Source organism: Geotrypetes seraphini, chromosome 13, assembly GCF_902459505.1.
Source record: "Geotrypetes seraphini chromosome 13, aGeoSer1.1, whole genome shotgun sequence".
Lineage (NCBI taxonomy): Eukaryota > Metazoa > Chordata > Amphibia > Gymnophiona > Dermophiidae > Geotrypetes > Geotrypetes seraphini.
Genome location: NC_047096.1, coordinates 68916157 through 68934460, shown reverse-complemented (window position 1 = coordinate 68934460; position 18304 = coordinate 68916157). Strand labels below are relative to the sequence as shown.

General features: G+C 43.3%; 2 protein-coding genes across 3 annotated transcripts in view; one reads left to right on the top strand and one right to left on the bottom strand.

Annotated features, from left to right (window-relative positions):
• Positions 1 to 218: 218 nt before the first annotated feature.
• On the bottom strand, positions 219 to 5276 carry NKIRAS2 (NFKB inhibitor interacting Ras like 2). Of its 2 annotated transcripts, none has more exons than XM_033918755.1 (4): positions 5167 to 5276; positions 4492 to 4628; positions 3488 to 3729; positions 219 to 1082 (listed from the first exon to the last, which is right to left on the bottom strand). In XM_033918755.1, the coding sequence occupies exons 2-4, from the start codon at positions 4583 to 4585 to the stop codon at positions 843 to 845; spliced, it is 576 nt and encodes a 191-aa protein (XP_033774646.1). In that variant the 5' UTR covers positions 4586 to 4628; positions 5167 to 5276; the 3' UTR covers positions 219 to 842. The 2 variants fall into 2 exon arrangements, with proteins under 2 accessions (XP_033774646.1, XP_033774647.1); XM_033918756.1 differs by having other exon boundaries at positions 4496 to 4628.
• Positions 5277 to 14412: 9136 nt separating this feature from the next.
• DNAJC7 (DnaJ heat shock protein family (Hsp40) member C7) overlaps positions 14413 to 18304 on the top strand; it is a 57209-nt gene continuing 53317 nt past the window's right edge. Inside the window, exon 1 of the mRNA XM_033918463.1 lies at positions 14413 to 14613. Coding sequence (XP_033774354.1) covers positions 14456 to 14613 — 158 coding nt within the window. The 5' untranslated portion in view covers positions 14413 to 14455. The remainder of the gene's footprint in view (positions 14614 to 18304) is intronic.

Genomic DNA, 18304 nt, shown 5'->3' with positions numbered 1-18304 from the left:
CTCTTTCCAGCAGGCAACGTGACGCGACTTCAAGGCTCCGGCTGTAATATACCTCGTAGCCTTATAGAAATCGCCAGTTTTAAGAAGAAAAGGTAAGGGAAAAGGAGGGAGGGAGATGCATGGACGGCTGGCGGGAGAGAGTGGGCTGCCGGATCGAACCCTCGTTCACCGCGCGTTCACTGCTTGTTCACCGCCCCGTGCTACCATTCACCGCTCCACGGGGAGGTGAATGGCCTTGTCCCCGAACTCGCGGTGACCTTTTTTTTTTTGGTCACCGTTTTGGCGGGTTACCCGCGACTAGCCGCGGGTAACAACCACCATGTCATTCTCTAATTTGTAACTTGAATGTTGTGCTACCTTGCCCTTACTAATCAGAGATGCTGCTATAGCTCCTGAGCCTTTAGGATGTTTAGATCCACTGGAGCTAATAAGCATACTCGTTATCAGTCTGAAGCAGAGATTACTGGGCCCTGAGCTAAAAGATCAGACTAAAACAGGGGGGGTCAAAGTCCCTCCTCCAGGGCCACAATCCAGTCAGGTTTTCAGGATTTCCCCAATGACTATGCAAGAGATCTATTTGCATGCACTGCTTTCATTGTAGCTAATAGATCTCATGCATATTCATTGGGGAAATCCTGAAAACATGACTGGATTGCGGCCCTCGAGGAGGGACTTTAACACCCCTGGACTAAAATGTCAGAAGGCATCAGAAAAAAGTTTAGGAGTGTCACTGGCAAGTAGTAACAATGCATGCAGCTGGAAAAATAAGTTCTAAGAGTGAATTTGGATCTTGTATTCTTGCATTCCATCAACTCTGCCTGAATGAACAGGCAAGACCCTTCTCAGCTATCCAGAGAGCCACTTCCTTTATTGCGGCGACTCAGTGGAAAGCCTGATTTATTTGGTGGCTGGGTCATCTTGCTGGCCAAGAAGATAAAGGGCTCAATCAAAGTCCTGCGGTCAGCTACTGAGACCTCCCACAGCTTCACTTTCTCCACTTTGGCCCAGTGCTGGGCCCCATCATGATCCACACGTCTCTGTTCTTGCAGCTCGCTTTTATTGCCAAGGACCACAATGGTGACCTGGGAAACAAAGAGCAGAAATAGGTTTCAAATCAGTCTACTCATGCATACTGAATAAATTAAAGCCATCAATGGAGCAGAAAGATTATAAAGATTAGGAAAGCGTAAGGCACAATGGTAGACACAACCTGCAAATTCCCCCCCCCCAAAAAAAAAAAAAAAAATCCATGCCCATATCATTTTGATATGGCTTCATATAAATGAGAGATGTTCCCTTGCTGTCCCTAAAGTTGTTCCAATTGTTGGTTCTGCAATAAAGCTTAATGTAGTGAGTGCTACCATAAGACAGGCACAATAGTACAGGCTGTTTCTGTCTAAGGTGCTTTGCAGATACTAATTAGCACATTCCTTTATGTGGGAGAGGCCAAATTACTCCTGCTGGGGTATAAACTACTAGCCTGCCTCCTTTCTTGTTTTTGGTGTTACATTACCAATAAATCTAAAATTGGATCTCACTATAGAGTCAACTAAGAAATGCTGGTACTGTGCACCATGTCAGACAGGAAGAGATGCTGAAAAGCCCAAGTAACTATACCCAGAGGTCAGGCATGCAGATGCTGATCCTGTCTCAATTAGATTACTGCAACTATTTACCCAGGTATTAACATCACCCTTATCCGCAAACTGCACTTCATACAAAACACGTTAATAAGACTCATTCAGACTAAAAAAAAATACAAATCAATCTCTAACTACCTCAGACATGTACATTGGCTACCCATCTCAAATAAAATTCAGAACATCCTGCATTAGGCACCACATATTCAACAGAAGCTCCACCGTACCACTAATTCACTTATTCTCCTCAGGATACAGTTAAACCTCCCCACAACAATGTGTGGCGCAGTGGTTGGATCTACAGCCTCAGCACTCTGGGGTTGTGGGTTCAAACCCCGCGCTGCTCCTTGTGACCCTGGGCAAGTCACTTAGTCCTCCATAGCCCCAGGTACGTTAGATAGATTGTGAGCCCACCGGGACAGATAGGGAAAATGCTTGAGTACCTGATTGTTAAACCGCTTAGATAACCTTGATAGGCGGTATATAAAAACCTAATAAACTTGAAACTTAATAAACTTGAAAAGTATAAGTGTGTATTCCATTCAAGTTTACATTCTCTGGTGTGAAAGCATGCAACAGCCTCCCAAAAACCATCAGATCTGATTCTAATTACTCCATGTTTCACAAGAAACTAAAAACCTTTCTGTTTGACTCCATTAACTTTACCAGCAACTAATCCCAACGTCACTGAACAAGACTTAAACACAATTTGACTCCCAGAGAAATACACCCAGAGAAATACACCCATTAGCCACCAAAGAACCAAGTACACAGCTAACCATTAGTTAAGGACTACAAAAGACTCTATCTCATGATATATTTCTTTGAACATACAGTATTAGTTCTCCTGCTATATGTAATCCCCCCCCCAAATGTTAATTTAATGTCCTTCCTGCAGCACATCCAAACTGTACCAAACTACTTCTTCAAATGCACGTAACGACCACTCAAAGAATCCCAAAGGTCTTATAGTGTGTCTCTATAACATCCTTGTATTGTAATGAAGCTCTAAGCATCCCTGCACTGTACTAATTTGTTCTCCACAAATTGTACTGTAAGTCACCTAGAACCTTAGTAGGCATAGCGTGACTCAAAAATTGCAGATTAGATAAGATATATTCATGATGACTGTAGACAGTCAGAGCCTTAAGCCTATCAAGCCTGTCTTTTGGACTTATAACGTACCTATGCCTGCTTTATCATTTCCTCTGTGAGAAATTCCCTAACCCCTATTTGTCCTGTTTATCTGTTTTAAGATTGTAAGCTCTATCTCTTGCATGTTTAACCCTTTAATTGGCAGATGGTGAAATGGCTGCTTTACGTAACGTGATGTTGAACGAGAACAACAGTGCCAAGTAAACAAGCTTTTAAAGATGCAGATCTTCCATAAAAACCGTAGAAATACACATTGCTTCTGAGCAACAATGCCAAATAAAGGGTTAATGTACAGTGCTTTGTACTTCTGGCAGCTCTATAGAAATGATAAGTAGTAGGAGTAGAGCTTTATTCTGTATCATGCATTACAGCTGGGAGTGTTCAGGTTATCTACAACGGCTTTTCCACATCACTCAATCTAAATGGGGGGGAAGGGGTAGTATTTTTAAATTAGCATCTCTTTTGTCAGTTGTTCAAGGTGAGTTATGTTCAGGCACTCCAGATATTGTCATGTTGTGTTCACAATCTGACTTGGTTTCTGAGGTAATGGAGGATCAAGTGATATGCCCAAGATTGGTTCTTGGCCTACTTCTCTAACATTAGGCTATTCCTCCACTAACTTGAAAGCTAGCCTAAAATTTTATGTAAGGGTGTGTCCTTTAAGACCTGATTTATGGGCCCCAATTACTCACCTCTTTTTTGTCTTTTGACCTGTCAATTTCTTTCTTGAGAAGTTCCACCCTCCTGAAGGACTCCTTGCTATCAATGCTATAGACCAAAACATAGCCATCAGTGCATGAGAAGCAGTGCTTGGGGAGATCGGAGTTGTCCCTCATGCCTCTGGTGTCATAGAAGCGCACTTGCTCCCTCACCCCACGGTCTGTCTCAATTGACCCCACATAGATATCTTCCTGGGTTTCCATCATTTCTGAACCTGCGAGAAACCAGCCAAGCAATTGTGAGAAAATGAACTCATAAAAGCTACCAACACCTTTTTTTCAGTAGGCCTATTTAAGGGAAATGTTTAAGGAAGATATGTTGATCTCAAACTGAGATTAGACTTTGTGGAGTTATCGATCAGGTTTTATGAATTAAGCAGTCAGCTTTTCTCTTTAGATATCATGAAACTGAATTTCTGATTGGCTAAAAGCTTTAAAAATCACTAATCTAAACTTCCTTTGTGTATACAAATGAACATGAGAGCAGAAACCACTTGATTAGGGTATCTTCCAAAAACAGAAAGTAAGTAAAGGGCAGAGATGAACAAATATACTGGTACTATGCTAGTGGACAAAGGTTCAACCAATATCATTGTCCAGAAAGTACAATGAAATAATTCTTGCTTAGTGGGCTTGGGATTTTCAAACCAGAGAGAAACATCTGCTTCCAGTCCTTAAAGCCTGAGAGTCACAAGAATATTCAGGAAAAATATTTAAAACATCAGGCTAGCTGGCAGCCTTTGGCTATCCTGAATTCAGACCTGATTGTGGCTTCTGAAAAAGTTGTCAATGTTCTTTCTTACATTGAGCTGAAGATGATACATTACAGCTACCCCCTGTGGGATATTTAATGTATAATGTGTGTTATATCATTGTTTTGGGGTGGGTCCAGTAAGAGACATGACTGTCTCTACAATCTCCAGGCATAACTTTATCTAAGTAAATTATGCTAGTGGAAGCCTATTCTCTGCACGTACCCACCACATGGTTCCCATAAAGCAGCTGCTCCAAGATTGATGTTTTCCCAACCCCAGCTTGTCCACATACTACCACCTTACAGCTCTTCCCCATTCTGTTTCACAGCTGTCAACTGCAGGAATTCAAGTTCGGAGACCTGTGAAATTACAAGAGCACAACTGTAATGTGAGACTTCATGTTCCTTATGGGTGTTGAAAAAGAAGGAGAACAATATTAGGCTTTAATTTTCTTATATATTTCCCTGAAGCCATTAAAGCAGTGTATATTCAGGTACAGCAGATATTTTTCTGTCCCTGGAGGGCTCAATCTGAGTTTGTACCTGAGGCAGTGCCCAAGATTAGGTGAGCTAAAAATCAAACATGAAAAAATATCTTATCCTGCTAGCTGGAAATAATAAACCTATCCCAGGCTGTCCTGTAGTTTGAAGAATATTTGAAGAATTAAGATAGGGGGAAAAGATAATATCAACCCATATAGAGCAACGAGGAATAGCCACCATGTACCCATTATAGCAGTTCTGCACTTCTGGTGGAACAGCAGGGTACAAAATAGCAAAGCCCGAACATACAGAGCTAGCCTTCTGAAGCTGTAGAAAGGAACTATTTAAAGCACCACCATCAAGTTGCTTCCTGGTCTGCAGGAATTTAAATGACTGTAAGAAAAGCAGCACTCACCCAAACACATTCAGCGTCTACAAAGAAAATTGTTGCCCGAGTTCACCGATATGATTCCTGTTTATCTGTTCTGCTGCAAAATACTCTTCCTGTTGGGTGGATCCTTTCCCTGACAAGAAAAAAAAAAGTGCCTAGACTAGAAAGGCAGTGCCAGCATCAGACCAGCCAGGGCTCGGCGCACAGCACCATCTAGAGAGTGTTATGCTGCAGGACAGGACAGCAACAATCAAGCTTACACAGCAGAGTGATGCTAGCACTACAGTGTGACTTAGAACACCAGCACACCTCCTATTCTACATCCTTACACAGAAACGCGTTTGCAGAATACCTGACCTTGGCCACACAGGACAAACTCTCATGAAAAAGGGAAAATTAGAAATAGAATTAAATTTTGCTGATGACACAAGAGGACTGTGAAAAATTGCAAGAGGACCTTGGGAGACTGGACATCAAAATGGCAGATGACATTTAATGTGAGAAAATGCAAAGTGATGCATGTGGGAAAGAGGAACCCGAACTACAGCTATATGATGCAGGATTCAATGTTAAGAGTCATCGCTCAGGAAAAGGATTAAGGTGTCATTGTTAAGGATGCATTGAAAGCCTCAGCTCAGTGTGTAGCAGCAAATAAGAAAGAAAATAGAATATTAGGAATTATCAGGAAAGGAATGGAAAACAAAGTTGAGAATATTATAATGACCTTGTATTGCTCCATGGTGAGGGAGAAGAAACTCTAAAACAATTTTACAATTCCTTCAATATACAGTATACCATCCTACACTCAGATTCATAATTGACTTCTAGATGCCACAGTCTGTAATAAAAATGGATATATACATACATCTCTATACAAGAAACCTACAGACAGATGCAGCTACCTCCATAATTCCAGCTTCCATCCTTCACATATAAATAAATCCATTATATACAACCAAGCCACACAATACTACCGTATCTGCTCTGATCCGAACAGAGATTCCCTGATTGAATCCTTGAAACAAAAAGGATACAACCCCCAAATAATCTCTAAGAATATTGCCTCATCTCTTAAAACACCCAGAGAAAACCTATTGTACTATAAGGACATGAAAACCACAGAAAGGACCCCCTTAACCATATTAAGTTTTTCCCATGGGTTTGAATGCTCTTGATCAGAAAATAATTTTTTTAAATTTGTTTAAAGCCCATCCTGGAGTCGCTCAAATCATTTTTCTTAAAATTTGCTATTACTTTTGCTTAATGGAGCAAATTTCTTGGTATTATAGCTATAACTTTTATATTTTCACACTCAGCAATGACACATTGATAAAAGACATTTTATGCAAAAAAAAAAAAAAAAAAAAGCAGCATTATTTTATTAAGACCCTCTTTTACTAAGCTGTGGTAGAGGTTTCTACTGCAGCCCAGGGCTCATGAGTTTCAGAGCAGCGTTGGAGTATTTAGCACTTCAGGCCATGGCAGCTTAGTAAAAGGGGAGTAAATTAACCTTCAATATCTGCACTTTATTGTAGAAAATAACAGAAATTTAACAAATAGTACTTTGTTAATAGCTAAACACATACACTTCAGTGAGGCCTTGAGTGTTTGGAATGCCATTGATAGATGACTACACCAATGTGTATGTGTTTAGCTAATAGTGAAGTATGTTAAATTTCTGTTATTTTTCACAATAAAGTGCAGATATTGAAGGTTCTTTTAATAAAATGTTGCTGCTGTCTTAGGGGAAAACACCATCCAGGGAATCAAGATAAAGTTAGACAAGTTCCTGTGGAACTAGAACGTACGCAGGTAGGGCTGGTCTCGGTTAGGGTGCTGGTCTTTGACCTGGGGGCCATTGCGGGAGCGGACTGCTGGACACGATGGACCACTGGTCTGACCCAGCAGTGGCAGTTCTTGTGTTCTTATATTTTGCAAAAAATGTCTTTTTATCAATGTAAATTATCATTTAGCAATTAAACATGCCTTATGCAAAATTAAAACAGAGAGTACATTCCTTTTAAATCATAAACTTGTTGGTTTTAATTATGTTGTCCTATAAAAAATATGTACACTTCCAGTTATACAGTATTTGACTTGTCTATATCACATAATGAGAATATAAGTGCTGTAGCACTGGAACCATCTTGTATGTCTTTTTTTTTTTTTTTTTTTTTATTTCAACAGTCAAGTTTTAATTTGAGTTTGCCCAGTTGCTTAAGTATAGATTTGGATTTAGTGAGCCCTGACACCACTATTCTTCATTCGCCAATAGAGGCAGGCAGGGAAAGATTTACCCAGGCTCATTATGCTTTCCAGTGCTTACTGGATAACAATATGATATGCAGTGGCAAATAATCATAACAGAGGCAAACAGCTGTTTGCCTTGGACAAATGCTCATCTGCTCTTCTTCAGTGAACCGCCATGGGCAGATTTTGTATTCGCGCAGTTGTTTAGTGAGAGGAACCCCACTATTGGTTATCATTTTCGCTGTCAGGCCTACTTTGGTAATGAGACCTCGAACGCTATATACTGGTTTCCATAAGTATATATTTATTTTACCAATCAGGAACAGCTTACAAGAATAGATCATATAGCATATAGCGTAACAGACGGTGATGATCTCTAGGCCTAGAGGACCTCTGATGTCTGTTCTCCCCCTCTGCCTCCTAAAGGCCTGGTTTTTATACATTTCTTAGTGGCCAACACCACGTTGGTTTACATCACATGATACATCTTCATTGGCTACTTTCTTATGCATTACTGCTTAGTTACATTCTTTTATTGGCTGGTTGACCTGCGTCACGTTATATGTTTACTCTGTTTACCGTAAGACCTAACCTGTTCCCCGAAATGCCTGTTTCCTCACCATATTAGTATTTCCGAGCACAAGACCCCCTCCCAACCGTAAATATCTCTGACACTGTAGATGATATCTCTTGAGAATTCTATCTTCGGACCATGGTCTGTTTATCTCTTCATGGTATCTGGCTGGGTGGGCCTGATGCCAGACCGCAGCATCAGGACCTGTTATTTTCTCTCAAGTTTCACTGACACAGTAGCTAACTTTTCTTAAAACCTGGGTATTTCTTCATTCTTGCATGTTTTCTGGTAAATTGTATGCAATATCTTTTTACAGGTAATCTACTGTTTCCATCAGCTGCAGAGATAAGATACTAGTTGTAGGGGGAGAGAAAGGTTTTTGTAGAGAGAACAATTTCTGTGAGCTTATGGTTTTCCCTTGTCCCACTTCACCTGGTTTAATAATGTCAGGACTTAAAGGGATTCTTCCAAAGGGATTCTTCCAGAGCTTCCATGCTTTTCCTTCTTTCCATCTCCTTCCTCCTCTCAGAAAGTCTGTGACAAACTGACAGTCCTATTGATCACACTTTCTTGCCACCAGTTTTTAAATGCCAACACAATTGTAATAGGCTAGTTTGACTATAGATTGCATAAAACTAGCAATCCTATTGGCTTCCCTCACATGAGTTTCCCTCACATGTAGGTCTTATTCCACTATGTGCCTAGGAACAAAAAATTCCTAGGCTGCAGCTTCCATGATAAATAATGAGTTGCTAGGCAACAGGGGAAGCCAATAGGATTGCTAGTTTTATGCAATCTATAGTCAAACTAGCCTATTACAATTGTGTTAGCATTTAAAAACTGGTGGCAAGAAAGTGATCAATAGGACTGTCAGTTTGTCACAGACTTTCAGAAAATGATAACCAATAGTGGGGTTCCTCTCACTAAACAACTGCGCGAATACAAAATCTGCCCATGGCGGTTCACTGAAGAAGAGCAGATGAGCATTTGTCCATGGCAAACAAGGTGAGACATCTGCCAGGGTCATTGTGGGAACAGAAGGCTCCTTCCATGGACTCTGTATAGATGGCTAATGCCAACCATAGATATAATCCAAGTGGAGTTGTGCTCAGCTCCTATAAAGATAAGTTATTTTCAATCTTTGATAAGATTTTTTTCAATAGCTGACATTTTGCTATGATAAAAGTCATTCAAACAGTGCTGTGATTGAAAAGAGGAGAGAAGTTTACTGCTAGGGCTGCTGCTTTAAGGGGGTCTTTTACTAAGGCGCGCTAACCGATTTAGCACGCACTAAATGCTAACGCACCTATTATATTCCATGGATGCGTTAGCATTTAGTGCACGCTGAATTGGCTAGCATGCCTTAGTAAAAGACCCCCTAAGACTGGTCTCTAATAAAACTTTTTTTTCTGAGCACTACTGATGATGACACATTGTTTATAATTGTTTGAAAATCAGGGTTTGTTTATTTTTTTGTTCCTTTGTATCATTTATTATCCGTGGTGATTACTTTGTTGCTGCCACTTATATTCAGTCCTTACTTTTACCATATTCCATTCACAGACCTGTAAGTTTTGATTCTATTTTTAATAGAACTACAATTAACTCCCCAAACCCCTACTTGTGTTTGCTTGTTAATTAGACTGTAAGTTCTTCAGAGCAGGGACACCTTTTTTTACCTACATCTAGTAGTGCTATAGAAATGATAAGTAGTAGTAACTACAAGTTTAGGATCCCCTTGGGGGTATGTAAGCGGTATATAAATACCTAAAATAAATAAATAAATACACTAACTCTACACATCATAGGACTAGGAGGCATGCAATGGAGCTACTAAGTAGTACATTTAAAACAGACAGGAGAAAATATTTCTTCACACAAGGTGTAATTAACTCTGGAATGAGAATGAGGTGAAATCAGCTTAGCAAGATTTAAAAATACTTTGGATAATTTCCTAAAAGAGAAGTCCATAGTCCATAGTCTTCCCCCCCCCCCAAGTCAATTCTGACATTGGAGAGGAAGTTGATGTCAGAATTGACGTTGGGGGAAAAGGCTGTGGGCCCGGTGCTTGTACGCACCTGGCCTTGCATTGGGGAAGCAGGGAGAAATTGGCAGCAGCGGTGGCTTGAGGGGAGGGGGACAGGGAGAACTAAAGACAGATAGAAAGAAAGGGGGGCAGGGAGAGAGAAAGAAAGAAATTGGGGGGGGGGGAATTTTGGGTTGGATAGTATCAGGGCCGCCATCAGGACAGTACCACCAGTCCTGCATTCAGGGGCCCGGAGCTGACAGGGGCCCGGGCTCCCCCAGGGTCCTAGGCCACAGTCTAGGGGGAGGGGCGGTCCGCCCCACGCGGAGAGCTGGACGGGGGACCCGCGGAGTTCAATACATCTCGAGCCGCGAGGCTCGTCTTCTGTTCCTGCCTGCCCTGCCGCTCACATATAGCCGATCGCAAGTGTTCCCCGATGTCAGCGCTGACGTCGGAGGGAGGGCTTAAGCAAAGCCTGCCCTCCGACGTCAGCGCTGACGTCGGAGAATACTTCCGGTCGGCTATTTGTGCGCGGCAGGGCAGGCAGGAACAGAAGACGAGCCTCGCGGCTCGAGATGTATTGAACTCCGCGGGTCCCCCGTCCAGCTCTCCGCGTGGGGCGGATCGCCCCTCCCCCTAGACTGTGGCCTAGGACCCTGGGGGAGCCCGGGCCCCCTGTCAGCTCCGGGCAGGAAACAGAAGACAAGCCTCGCGGCTTGAGCTTCGTTTTGCTGAGAAAGTTGCAAAGATGGGCTGGGAGGCAAACGCGGAACACAAAAGGGGGGAGGGAGTGCGTTTTGGACACAAGGCATGAACTTAGGAGAGAGGAAGGGAGGGAAAGAGATGCTGAGGTGGGGGAGAGAATGGGTTTTTGGACACAGAAGGCATGGACTTGGGAGAGAGAAAGGGAGGGAAAGAGATGCTGAGGTGGGGGAGGGAATGGGTTTTTGGACACAGAAGGCATGGACTTGGGAGAGAGGAAGGGAGGGAAAGAGATGCTGAGGTGGGGGAGGGAATGGGTTTTTGGACACAGAAGGCATGGACTTGGGAGAGAGGAAGGGAGGGAAAGAGATGCTGAGGTGGGGGAGGGAATGGGTTTTTGGACACAGAAGGCATGGACTTGGGAGAGAGGAAGGGAGGGAAAGAGATGCTGAGGTGGGGGAGGGAATGGGTTTTTGGACACAGAAGGCATGGACTTGGGAGAGAGGAAGGGAGGGAAAGAGATGGTTGTGTACACGGGGAATAGAAGAAAGGAGAATTTTTGGTCATAGGGAGGGAGTGAGGTACAGAAAGTGGCATACCAGGGGGGGGGGGGGCCGTCCGCCCCGCCCCGGGTTTACATCCCAAGGGGGTGCACAGCTGGCCACCCTCCAGTGTTCTCCCTAGGCCGGCAAACTGCGGCTCTTTAGTCACTTGAGTGCCACCGCCGCCATCGGGAACAGGCCGGCGCCAAGTTCTCCCTGCTTTTCCCTGTGGGGCCGGCCAACTCTCGCCACTCGCGTCAATTCTGACGTCGGAGAGGACGTTCTGGGCCAGCCAATCACTGCCTGGCTGACCTAGAACGTCCTCTCCGACGTTAGAATTGACGTCGGGTGGCGAGAGTTGGTCGGCCCCGCGGGGAAGAGAAGCAGGGCGAACTCGGCGCTGGCCTGTTCCCAATGGCGGCAGTGGCAGCCTATTCCCCAGTGGCGGTGGCAGCATTTTCCCAATGGTGGTGGCATAGGGGAGGGCAGGGAGAAAGAAAGAAAGGGGGGACAGGAAGCCTGAAAGAAAGAAAGAAAGGGGGCAGGGTGAAACAAAGAAAAATGGGGCACGGAAAGAGAGAGAGAGAAAGACAGACACAGAATGAAAGAGGGTGTGGAGAGAGAAAGAAGGGGGCAGGGTAAGAGAGAGAAAAACAGACATACAGAAAGAAAGGGGGATGGAGAGAGAGAAAAAGAAAGAAGAGGCAGGGTGAAACAAAGAAAAAGTTTGGGGAGGGAATGAGGTCTGGAGGAGAGGAAGCATACAGGAGGCTGAAAGAAGGGAAGAAATATTGGATGCACAGTCAGAAGAATAAAGTGCAACCAGAGACTGATGAAATTACCAAAGGTAGGAAAAATGGTTTTATTTTCAATTTAGTGATCAAAATGTGTCTGCTTTGAAAATTTATATATGCTATCTATATTTTGCACTATGGCCCCCTTTTACTAAACCGCAATAGCGTTTTTTAGCGCAGGGAGCCTATGAGCGTTGAGAGCAGCATGGGGCATTCAACGCAGCTCCCTGCGCTAAAAACCGCTATCGCGTTTTAGTAAAAAGGGAGGGAGAATATTTGACTATTTTTGTATAGTTGTTATGAGGTGACATTGCATAAAGTCATCTGCCTTGACCTCTTTGAAAACCCGCAGAATATAAATGATAATTAACATTTTCTTTGCGTACAGCGTGCTTTGTGTTTTTAAAATTTTATTGTTGGTAGATCATTTTGACTTGGCCACAAAGGTAAGGGGGAGGGAGGGAGGGGAACTGCTGAAAGACATCTAGTAATCCTTGAAGGCTTGACTGTGCAGGGAATTTAATCATGTTTTGTTATGTGACTGGCATTATTTAGACTTTAATTTCTATGAATGAATAGAATGAAAATGATATAAATTACTTGCTTGTTTTTATGTACGTGTGCTGAAGGAAAGTGGAGAGAGAGTGGGCTGAGGACGCTGAAGGGAAATGGGGAAGAGAGAATGGGGAGAAGACGCTGATTTATAAATTGACAATTGTACAGAATATTGTTTCTTTTTTATATTCATCCATAGCTGCATGTTAATGATGTGCTCATATGCACTTATTTATCATCATAACATATACATCATCATTAACATGTAGCTGTGGATGTGTAAGGACAGGCTGAGGAGGATGGATGGGAAGGAAGGAAGGTGCACATATCAACATATCGTACATTTTTAACATGCATGATGCAGCTATAGGCAAGCAGAGGAGGATGGGATCATACAGATGTGTATGTTCAGATATGCGCTCAGATGTGTAGTTTTTTCTGATATATTTATTAAGCTTACAGTATTTATAAAAACACATTTAATACTTGTTACAAAAAATATTGTGCAATTGTGATCTACTTCTGGCCTACAAAGGTCAAAAGAAATCCTTAACTGAGATTTTACATTCAAAAGTGAATTATAGCTACTAGCACTATTATTTATTAGTTATTTATTATGCAGATGTTTGTTAGTTTGTTATTAGTTCAGTATTAGACATATGTTAGTTTAGAATAGATAGGTATAGATTAGTTTAGTTTAGGTTAGGTTAGGGCTCTGCTGAAAGAGTCTACCTTGACGTGGTTGCAGGCTTAGAAATCTTTTGGTCAAAGAGTGTGGCGACAGAGAAAAGTATGTGTGTATTCGGCCCATGGAAGAAGGGGGAGTCGGGGGGGGGGAAGGGGTGCGTGGGGGGCCCAATAGGATTGCTCAGTAAGGGGCCCAGAAATTTCTGATGGCGGCCCTGGATAGTATTACCTTATATTGAAGAGTACCAGTATGACTGTTTATGTTTTGGGGTGGGGATTTGGCTATCTGGTGTATTTGCCATTGTGAAAATTAAATAAAACTTGTTAAAATAAAAAAAGAAAGGGGAGGGGGAAGGGAGAGAGAAATAAAGAAAGAAAGAAAAAAAGAAAGGGGGCAGGGAGAGAGGAAGAAAAGGTTGGACACATGGAGGGACAGAGAGAGATATTGGTTGGGGAACGAGGTCTGGAGGTTGGTTGGTTGGGGAATGGAATGAGGTCTGGAGGAGAGGAAGCATGCAGGAGGCAGATATAAATAAATATTGGCTTTACAGCCAGACACTCATGAAATCACCAGACAGCAAAGGTAGGAAAAATGATTTTATTTTAAATTTAGTGATCAAAATGTGTCCAAATTTATATCTGCTGTCTATATTTTGCACTATGGCCCCCTTTGACTAAACTGCGATAGTAGTTTTTAGCGCAGTGAGCCTATGAGCATCGGGAGCAGCGTGGGACATTCAGCGCAGCTCCCTGTGCTAAAAAAAACAACTTTGCGGTTTAGTAAAAGGGAAGAGGGTATATTTGTCTATTTTTGCATAGTTGCTACTGAGATGACATTCCATATTTTAAAGTCATCTGCCTTGACCTCTTTGACCTCCCCCCCCCCCCAACGAATATAAATGATAGTTAACATTTTCTCTGGGTACAGCAGTGATCTCAAACTCATGGCCCACAAGGTACTATTTTGAGGCCTCTGTGCTTTTTTTAAAATTGTATTGTTGGTAGATCATTTTGACTTGGTCATTTTAAAAGTAGCTCGCAAGCCAAGAAAGTGTGGAAACCCCCCCTGCTCTAGTCTATGCTCTTATCAATGAGGGCAAAACCCAGAGATTTGCCACTTCCTTTCCAGGCCTAGGCGCCGCCGGAGGCGCTGTTCACGCTCTACGATTCCTCTGCTGCAACCATGGCGTACCCTCTTGGCGGACTTGTTCTCCTCGTTCTTTCCCGGCAGGTTGCTGTGTCGGTTTCCTTTCTCAACACCGGCGGTAAGATGGCGGCCGCGGATTGCGATGTGATGATGGCGCCAGAGGTTACGGTGGGAGGCGGCGAAGACTCGGAGAGGTAACGGGTACCAGCGGCCCCCCCCCCCCCCTCTATTTTCCTGATCCGTGTCCGTCCCAACGGCTCCTAATAACACAGCGAGGGTCGGTCCCCTGGCGGGATGGAGTGGAAGTGAAAGAGAAAGAAAGGTTAGCGGGGGGAGGGAAAATGTTAGCCCCCGGGGAGTAGAGGTGGGAGAGAAGAGAAGGAGCATGGGTGAGGTAGTGGGAGAGGTAGACCAGGGTGCAAGCCGCGAGACAGAAGAGGGTAATAGTAGCCAGTCAGCCTTTAGGGGAGGAGGGGCGCCAGTATCCTGAGAGTCAGTGACTGAAGGGAGGGAGTTCAAGTTTATGCAGGGCCTGGGGGGGAGGGGGGGGGGGTCTGCTGCCTGATAGCAGAGTGGGAGACCCTGGAGGACTTGTTAGTGGGACCAGCCTGTGGTCTCACTGGGATCTTTTTGCTAGACAGGTGCTAAGAACATAAGAAACGCCTTCACCGGAACAGACCGAGGTCCATCTAGTCCGGCGATCAGGCCCATTTAGGTGCTCCTTGTTGGAGACCCGGATTTCCCGTATCCCTCAATATGATCTGCAAGAAGGTGTGCATCCAACTTGCGTTTGAAACCCGGCACAGTATTTTCTGCCACCACCTCCTCCGGGAGAGCGTTCCAAGCGCCCACCACTCTCTGTGTGAAACCGAACTTCCTGACATCTGTCCTGAACCTGCTACCATTCAGTTTTAGGCTATGACCTCGTGTCCGCGTCACATCTGAAAATGTCAGTAATGCTGCTTCCTGGTCAATTTGATCAAACCCCTTTAATATTTTAAAAGTCTCTATCGGATCCCCACGCAGTCTTCTCTTTTCAAGGGTGAACAGTCCCAGTTTCCCGAGGCGTTCCTTGTAGCTTAAATTCTCCATGCCTTTGACCAGTTTCGTGGCTCGCCTCTGCACCCTCTCCAGCAGAATTTTATCCTTCTTAAGGTATGGAGACCAGTGTTGGGACACAGTATTCCAAGTGTGGTCTGACCATTGTTCTATAAAGTGGCATTATAACATCTTCCGACCTACTCGTGATCCCCTTCTTGATTATGCCTAACATCCTATTTGCTTTCTTCGCTGCCGCCACGCATTGAGCCGATGGCTTTAGGGTTCTGTTTATCAGCATCCCCAAATCCCTTTCTTGTTCGCATTTGGCTAAAGTCACCCCGGACATCTTGTAATCATGTTCTTTGTTTTTCTTTCCCAGATGCATCACCTTTCATTTGTCTATGTTAAAATTAATCTGCCATTTAATCGCCCACTTTTCCAGGAAAATAAATAAAGTACCACAGAACATAGTCGGGTATCATGCAGTAACTTTGAAATCTGTGTGCTAACCACACGCTAAGAAAGATTTCAATTTTTTTTTTAGGTGGGCGTTCTTATGCTAATACAACACACTACCTAGTTAGCATGCAGGAACGCTTACTACCTACAAAATGGGTGGTAGTAAGTGCTTGAGCAGTAACTAAAATAAATGGCTCCATGCTAATGGCAACATTAGAACTCAGCCATTAATGCAAAAAAGAAAAAAAAAAAAAGAAGGGCATTTTTACAGCTTTGGGAAAAATGGCCTAACATGCGGAAAAGCTGGCTGTAAAGGCATGCTAAGATCACTTTTTACTGCAGCTTAGTTAAAGGTCCCCAATGTCAGGTGTGTGTGCTGCTTCTGAGTATTTGAGATGGACTGAAACAATGCAGTGTGATTGTGTGGTTAGCTTTCATGGACGGATGCAGCCGAGAATAAAGGTAAGTAAATTGCATTGGCTGTGGTACCCATCAACTTGTGAACTGTAGCTGTTTGGCATTTTAGTGATACATCTGTTTAACACAGGCTTTATTTACTGTCTCAGAGGCTTATATGAAAGTTCTTCAATATGTTTCATGCCCCTCTTCTCACCTTGGGTCAGTCTCTAGATCAGTGTCTCGCAAAATCTCTGGAGCCATGGCACACTAAACGGGGCCACGGCTGGAGGGCACCTGGAAGTGTGTGGATGTTGACGCGATGGTCATGCCAATGTCCACACATGTGCGAGAAGGCCCTGCAAACAGGCCCTGAGACGCCAGTGGGGTGGAAGGTGCTCAACAGGAGGAGGAGGAGAGGCACCAACTGACTCTGTAGCATTTGCCTCTCTCCGTGAGAGGCACTTTCCGTAGGCAGTCAGCCGGCGACTCACGGCACACCTGCAATCTCAGTTTGCGATTCACTGCTCTAGATTTCACTCCCTACATATATGCCAATGATATTTAATTGCTTTGCCCATTAGTTCCCACAAACACACATTCCCTCACACACATTAACAATGACATAAAATATTTGACTGATTGAGCTCACAATAATAAACTCATCATTAACCCACAAAAATCCAATTGTACTCTCTTCTCAAACTCACCCCTAACATCCATACCTCAGCCAATTAAGATGAACTTACCACAAAAATCTTGGGTATTATCTTAAATGTTACCCTTTCCCTTCATCTTCAAATTTCCTCTTGTGAAAAAAATGTTTCTTAAAACTACAATTAATTTGCTTGATCAAATCTTTAAATACTTCACTATTCCTTAGTCTTTAGCCAGTTATACCAGTGGTTCCCAACCCTGTCCTGCAGGACCACCAGGCCAATCGGGTTTTCAGACTAGCCCTAATGAATATGCATGGAGCAGATTTGCGTGCCTATCACTTCCATTATATGCAAATCTCTTTCATGCATATTCATTAGGGCTAGCCTGAAAACCCGATTGGCCTGGTGGTCTCCAGGACAGGGTTGGGAACCACTGAGTTAGACTATTGCAATTCTTTATATAAATGGCTTAACAAAGAAAAATCTACATTGATTACAACTAATACAAAACACAGCAATAAAACCTGATTACAACTAATACAAAACATAGTAACATAGTAGACGACGGCAGATAAAGACCCGAATGGTCCATCCAGTCTGCCCAACTTGATTCAATTTCAATTTTTAAAATTTTTCCTTCTTAGCTATTTCTGGGCAAGAATCCAAAGCTCTACCCGGTACTGTGCTTGGGTTCCAACTGCTGAAATCTCTGTTAAAACCTACTGCAGCCCATCTAAACCCTCCCAGCCACTGAAGCCCTCTCCAGACCATCCTCCTCCAAACGGCCATATACAAACACAGACCATGCAAGTCTGCCCAGTACTGGCCTTAGTTCAATATTTAATAATATTTTCTGATTCTAGATCCTCTGTGTTCATCCCACGCTTTTTTGAACTCTGTCACCGTTTTCCTCTCCACCACCTCTCTCGGGAGTGCATTCCAGGCATCCACCACCCTCTCCATAAAGTAGAATTTCTTAACATTGCTCTTGAATCTACCATGCCTCAATCTCAAATTATGTCCTCTGGTTTTACCATTTTCCTTTCTCTGGAAAAGATTTTGTTCTACATTAATACCCTTCAAGTATTTGAACGTCTGAATCATATCTCTCCTGTCCTTCCTTTCCTCTAGGGTATATATATTCAGGGCTTCCAGTCTTTCCTCATACATCTTCTGATGCAAGCCTCCTATCATTTTCATCACCCTCCTCTGTACCGCTTCAAGTCTTTTTACGTCCTTCACCAGATAAGGTCTCCAAAACTAAACACAATACTCCAAGTGGAGCCTCACCAACAACCTGTACAGGGGCATCAACACCTTCTTCCTTCTA